The sequence below is a fragment of the Zea mays genome, chromosome 6 (assembly GCF_902167145.1).
Source record: "Zea mays cultivar B73 chromosome 6, Zm-B73-REFERENCE-NAM-5.0, whole genome shotgun sequence".
NCBI classification, from domain to species: Eukaryota; Viridiplantae; Streptophyta; class Magnoliopsida; order Poales; family Poaceae; genus Zea; species Zea mays.
Genome location: NC_050101.1, coordinates 129,032,133 through 129,038,782, shown reverse-complemented (window position 1 = coordinate 129,038,782; position 6,650 = coordinate 129,032,133). Strand labels below are relative to the sequence as shown.

The 6,650-nt window shown below is 44.2% G+C and overlaps 1 protein-coding gene across 2 annotated transcripts; it reads left to right on the top strand.

The window, feature by feature from the left end:
• Positions 1 to 494: 494 nt before the first annotated feature.
• Positions 495 to 3,989, top strand: LOC103629988 (plasmodesmata-located protein 6). 2 transcript variants are annotated; one of them, XM_008651085.4, is made up of 3 exons: positions 496 to 1,456; positions 3,302 to 3,403; positions 3,534 to 3,989. In XM_008651085.4, exons 1-3 carry the CDS (start codon positions 595 to 597, stop codon positions 3,542 to 3,544), a joined length of 975 nt encoding a protein of 324 aa, XP_008649307.1. In that variant the 5' UTR covers positions 496 to 594; the 3' UTR covers positions 3,545 to 3,989. The 2 variants fall into 2 exon arrangements, with proteins under 2 accessions (XP_020395066.1, XP_008649307.1); XM_020539477.3 differs by lacking the exon at positions 3,534 to 3,989 and having other exon boundaries at positions 495 to 1,456; positions 3,302 to 3,414.
• The last annotated feature ends 2,661 nt before the right edge of the window (positions 3,990 to 6,650 follow it).

The following is a 6,650-nucleotide window of genomic DNA, read 5'->3' as shown; positions in this document are numbered from 1 at the left end:
GAGGTGCTGAAAATAATATTGAAAGTGATACGGTTTTGAATGGTTTCAGACCTTTTGGTCTCCGTTTTGAGGTCTGTTTGTTTCATTGGTCTTGTATGAGTTCTATGAACATTTTCAAAACATGAAGTTATGTGGTTTAGGGTTTGAGCAATTCCTTTGTTTCTATTGAAGTTAGGTGATTCGGTACAGTTTTGAAAGATTAAATTTTATTAGCTTACATTCACCCCCTCTGGTAAGTGGTAACCTATTGGATCCTTCAATGGATTTGGTGGAGCAGATTTACTCGTGGATCAAATGGAGGCATGGAGCTAAACGTATTTGTCTAAAAAAATCTAGACCTAAAACTGATTTTATAAGACAGCCCTCTAATAAATTTGACCTGCCAACGCAACACTTTGCAAAAAAAAAAAACACACTGATCTGTGTTGACACGCAGGTAAGTACTGTACACAATTATTTATTATATAAAAACCCTTAAGCCCATCCTTCCACTGTCACACAGGCACACACACTTGGCTCTTCGCAGCCTCTTGTTGGTCTCCTCAGCCACCTTGGAAAGCCATACGTGCAGGAATTAGCAAGAAGGAAGGAAGCATGTGGAAGCTTGTTGCAGCAGCAGTAGCGCTAATCGTGCTGTGCGCGTGCACGACGCCAGCGCGCGGCGGCGACGACTACACGGCGTTCGTGTACGCCGGGTGCTCGCAGGGGCGGTACGACCCCGGGTCGCAGTACGCCGCGGACGTGGACACCGCGCTGTCGTCCCTCGTGAACAGCGCAGGCTTCGTGGCCTACGCAAACTACACCTCGCCGGGGCAGCTGGTGGGCGTGTACCAGTGCCGGTCCGACCTCCCCGCGGCGGTGTGCGGCGGCTGCGTGAGGTCGGCCGTCTCCAAGCTGTCCTCGCTGTGCAACGCGGCGGCGGGCGCCGCGGTGCAGCTGCGCGCCTGCTTCGTGCGGTACGGGAACGACTCGTTCCTGGGGAGGCAGGACACGACGGTGCTGTTCAAGAAGTGCGGCGGCGGCGAGAGCGCGGGGGGCGACACGGGCGTGGTGGCCATGCGCGACGCGGCGCTCGGCGCGCTCGTGGCCGCCGCGGCACCCGGCGCCGGCGAGGGCTCGTACCGCGCCGGCGCGGCGGGGTACGTGCAGGCCATGTCGCAGTGCGTCGGGGACCTCGGCGCCAAGGCCTGCACCGACTGCGTCTCCGCCGCGGCCTCGCAGCTCAAGGCCGGCTGCGGCTACGCCTCCGCGGGGGAGGTGTACCTCGGCAAGTGCTACGCGCGCTTCTGGTCCAATGCCGCCCCCGGCGGCGGCGGTGGCGAAGGCACCGGCACTGGCGGTGGATTACCGGTGGTCGGAGGTGGCGGCGGCAATGTCATCGGCGGCGGCGGCGTGGGAGGAGCAGGCAACGGATACGGATACGGCGGATTCGTGCCAAACACGTACGGGCAGCACGGTACGTAAACAGCCGCTCCTTGCCATCGATTTCCGTCGTCTTCTCGATCGCTCCTTGTCGAGAATCGTGATTGAACAGCGTGGATCGTCCTTGCGGTTTTCACCGTTATCTCGTTCCGCGTACCATCGATCGGCGCGGGATGGAAGGATCGAGACCACGCTGGCAGGTGCGGCGCCCAGCTGGTCCTGAATATTTTTGTTGGATCTTGCACATACACACAACTGGATCTGAATCATCAAGTGCCTGCCTGCCTAGCGTAGCACCACAGTATGCGCGTACGTACGTACGATTCACTTTGTTAACAAAATACCAGTAGACATTTACTGGGAACAGATTGTTTTTTTATTTATTTTTCGTCGTGTCATGTTGGGGTGCACGAACTGCGAGGTTCAGCTCATCTGCAAAAGATCAGCCAGCGTTATCTCTCTGCGCGCCGTTGTCTACTAGACTAGAGTACTATGCCACTAGATTGTATGCGCTAAAACACTATTTTATATCGTGTGCTACACTGTTCGTAGATTAAAATTTAAATATAAAAATATAGATAGATATAGTCTTATATTATATACAATAAAACTTAGATAAAATACTTTTTTAATAAAAAAATGTAATCTATATTTGATTTTAATGAAAACGTTCTCACATGGTTAAACTGATTATATGGCAAACAATTGAATGCAAACAAAATTAGTTCACCAGCACAGTTTAATGAGGTGCTTTCTCTCTTTTGGTTTACTTTATTTATTAACGAGACTGTGGAGGATTTTTCTTTTTTTAGAAGGGGAATGCGATATTTAGCATAGCGGAAATACACTTACAAATTTGCTGAGTTATGTAAACATTATTAACTGAAATAATGTTTGCGAAGGTGACGATACAATTGAATGATCCAAAACCTTGAGTATTTTCGGCTCCCTGCTACCCTCGCTGCCAGCAAATTTGCTGAGATTGGGGGTTTCCATGTGGCCCGTGCAAAGCCTAGGTACACGAGAAATTTGGCATGGCTTCCAGCGTAGCCCTAGCTTAGCCGCTCACTATTGTTACGGCACCACTCACCAGATAGGAACGTTGTCATCTGCTTGTCCGTCTACATATTGTTTATTAAAATTACATAAATAAACATTATCAAAGTATTTGAATGCACTAAGCTAATAGTTAACTCCTAAAATTAGCTACAGAAATCTAGCTAATAATTTAGCTATTAGTTACTTTTAGCAAATTAGCTAATAGTTAGCTACTTAATTGCACTGACAATTTTTTAGCCTATTGACTATTAGCTCTAGTATTCAAATACCCATGTGTAATACAAACAAACAGTCACTTAGCCTGGCTATAGGTTACAACGTGTACTGATTAGTGATGGCACTATCTACTTTTGGTGGTCCGCTTGTACAGTGCATGCTGCGGTAGGTGTGCAGTATTATCTAGTATTTAGACGCAAATAAATTGTGTGTGCCAAACTGCATGCATGCAGCGGTATCTCTTTCATCCAAAGTAGAACAAAAGATACTTTTCTTTGCCTTTCACTTTCCTCTGCACTTTTAAAATGGATTCACTCGCTCCTGTGTCGCTAAGCATGCATCACAAAGTGGCACCAAAACGATCGTCCAGCTTTGCATCGTTGGAATCCGAAGCACACACCAGAGGATATCTCTGGTATCCCACTGTCTCAAGAGTAGTGTGCTGCTGCACAGCCTTCCCTCTGCTTTTGGGGGTAGCTTTAAACCCTTTACCACCAAAGCTACAGCTGCATGTGTAGGAGTAAAAAAATAAAAATAAATTAGCAGTCTATTTTGACTTTCAGTACAAGTTTGCTACTCTTAATTCAGTGTCGATATCCATCAGATGAATCTGGGAAAACCCTTGCCATCATCATCGGCCTGGTGGCAGCGGCCGCCATTGTCATCGTCTTCCTCTCCTTCCTCCGTAGGTCCAGGGCTGCCGGAGGTAAGACTTGATGATGACACAATCAAGATTGGAACTGCCATTTCTCGTGTCCATGGCATTCATTCATGTGTACGTCTTTTAACTGAACTAGTGTTACCTGAACCATGTCTATATATATGTGTGTATGCAGGCAAAAGCTAAGAGCTTGCAGGATGGTCACCACTTGGCTCGGATTGGATCAATCGGTCGGTGGCTTTTGCTTGAAAACCGCTTATCCCATCTACCTCCCTTTTATCTTTTAGGGGTCTCTTTTCTCATGTCTGCATCTCTCCAAACAAAGGGATGTCTGAAAGGCGTTCCCTGTGCAGACATGTGCAAAGTAAAGATTCCATCCGGTACCAGCTACTCGTAAAGCCACGATGCGCAATGCAAGATATATTTTCACAAAAAAAAAGATATATGTGGTTTCTGCCCATCATATATATACTTATATACAATGTACTTATTATGGAGCATGATTCAGCATTGTGCAAGTTTATGTGTCCAATTGGTGTCACCTCTTACAATTGTTGTCGTTGTCGTCGTCTCCTCTTCCTTCTCCTATTAGTATTATTATCATCATCATTAATAACATATCCGTTCTAAATTAGTGTTCGTTTTAGCTCTTGTTTTTATAACTATATTTATATAAGCGATGATGAATCAAACACATATACAAAACACATATATTAATTATTATATGAACTAAAAGCCTAAAACCAATTTTAATTTAGAATAGAGGAGTATCTTTTTAAGATAATTGACTACAAAAACTGCATCTTGGAATGGCATATCATCTATACGATGAGTATGGCCGTTGAGGAGTTGGATGATTTTTCAGCTTTAGTGAGAACGACAATGGTTGCCATCATGAGGAGTTTGTACGACAATGGATGAATTTGCCTTAGTGCTCTTCTTAGTGCTGTTAAATCATTGCTAATGAGTGTGGGTAGGGCATAAAAAGTATATCTCCATGTCGCCACATATGATCGTTCTCAGTTTTCAATATATGTTGATGTTCACTAAATGTTAGAGCGTGTTTGGAAGCAAAAGATTTTAAAACCTTGGTTTTATAGTACTACATTTTTTAAATGTCATGACACAACTATAGTATTTTTATATCACTCTGAGCAATACTTGTTTAGAGACAAAGTACCTTAAATCATAGTATTTAGTATACATGTGCTAGAACCTAGTAATAGTCAAAAACTTTAGGTTGGAGTGGAGTTTCAAATACTCCAAAAATCATGCGAGAGTCCTAAGTCGCTCTTGACCGTGAGCACGTTTGATATACAGTTTTACTTTTTAAAGAGGTTGTACCCTTTACCCACAAGTCATGTTTTCTGTCTAGCCAGGGTCTGCAAGGCACTTAGACACTTCTGAGGTGAATGACTATGGATCCACTATGAGGTCTTTACAAAGGTCCACTAGCATGAGAAAACCCGCTATAGATTCAGGTAGGGGGTATAGGAATCCCTCGTCTGAAAAACTATCACAAACAGTTCGACCCGAGAACCTCCCTATACTTGTGCAACTCCTCCCCACTTGCCCCATTCGGGTAAGGCTCTCACATACTATCTTTCCTAATTAATTAGCTAAGGGCGTCTCATACCACCCTTGTGGTAGTATTGTTTGTCTCAAGTTAAGCTCCATGTTTCAATTATCAAAATGATCTTATCATGAACAATAAACATAAAATTGACAATAATAATAAAACATGATCATAATTGATATTTAACATTAACCCAAAAACTAGGTAGAGCAATAGCAAAACTAGCCAATAATTCATTTGTTTCCAAGGTGTAGGGTAAACAAAACTATATAACCTATTAGATCCCATCAGCTTAACCTAACTGTGCCACAGTGATTAAGAATCATGAACATTATTAGGTCAAAGAAAGTGATCAATGAAACAGCTTGCCTTTTTGGTGCAATTCCAGTTACTTCTCCAATTTGGTCTTCAGGTTCCTCGTCACCTCGCTTATCCATGGCAACAATACATACAAATAGACAAGAAGTAGATAAAAATAACATTACACTAAAGTTGGAAACAATCCACACAATAATATTCTAGCGTCGTACGAGATTATAGGTTTGAGAACCACTAAAATCGGAGTTAAAACGGAAAAGATATGAATTATCTAAGTTTGTACCCATTTTATATTAATGTTTACACTGAAAATGATTTTCAGACATTTTCTATGATTTCTCTAATTATTTTTTTATACTTTTCTCATAATAGGACGACAGTCACCATTTTTAAGGAGTCCGGGGTTTAATCTGAAAAGTTTGGGACTCAATTGTAATGATACTTGAACTGGTGCAAACTGTGGGTTAGATAATAACAAACTGAGGGGCTCTTTATAAAGTATCCCGCGGTGAAGGGGTACAAATCTATCAAGACCGTTGGATCCCTATTCTACGATCACGATTGGATCTGTTCACATAATGAGTCGGCACGCGATTTGAGCCATATAATCATAGATATACAGTCAAGATCGTAACGCACATCGGACTTCTGATTTTAACTTAAGGATCACGATCTAATACCGTGAAGGGGTATGCCGGATTTAATCAGAGTCGATCATCCAGTGACCGACGGCCAGGGCTCATCTCCCGTACTGCGGCAGCCGGACACGGCGGTGCCGCCGGTTCCCACGGCGGAGCCCTCGCAGATGTATGACGTTCTGGCGACCCAGGGCGCTATTTCATACGTGGTCTGGCGTTACACACAGAAGAGAAGAAGGCGAATTTATTAGCAGCGTATTATCGATGGGATGGCAGAGGATACGTGCTGGCCACAGCACGGTGCGACGTGACCGCCATCTTTGAATCCTGGGAGAAATTCGGCCGTCGCCGAGAGTCCTTCCCCCACAACGATGCTCCGTCCATCCCCCACACGCCCTAGCGAACCACCACGACTATCCATTACAGGATTTAGGCGCGACAATGACTAATATGCAAACAGTTATTAGAACAAAACAATACATAATAGACGTGGTGGTTCACTTTATAAAAAAAGATGTCGTTTCTCTGTTCATACATAATAGACCACACTGAGTGAATCACCAAGAATCACCGACGCCAAGAATAGACCACACTGAGTGAATCACCAAGAATCACCGACGCCAAGAACACTGCGAAGAGACTAGAGAGAAAGGGTAGTTACGGTGTCTGAAGGTAGCGACTAATATGTAAACAGACATTATATACAAGCGTGCAAGTAGATCACTTGATCCGTTAGATCTAGATCTACTCGTATGCCATA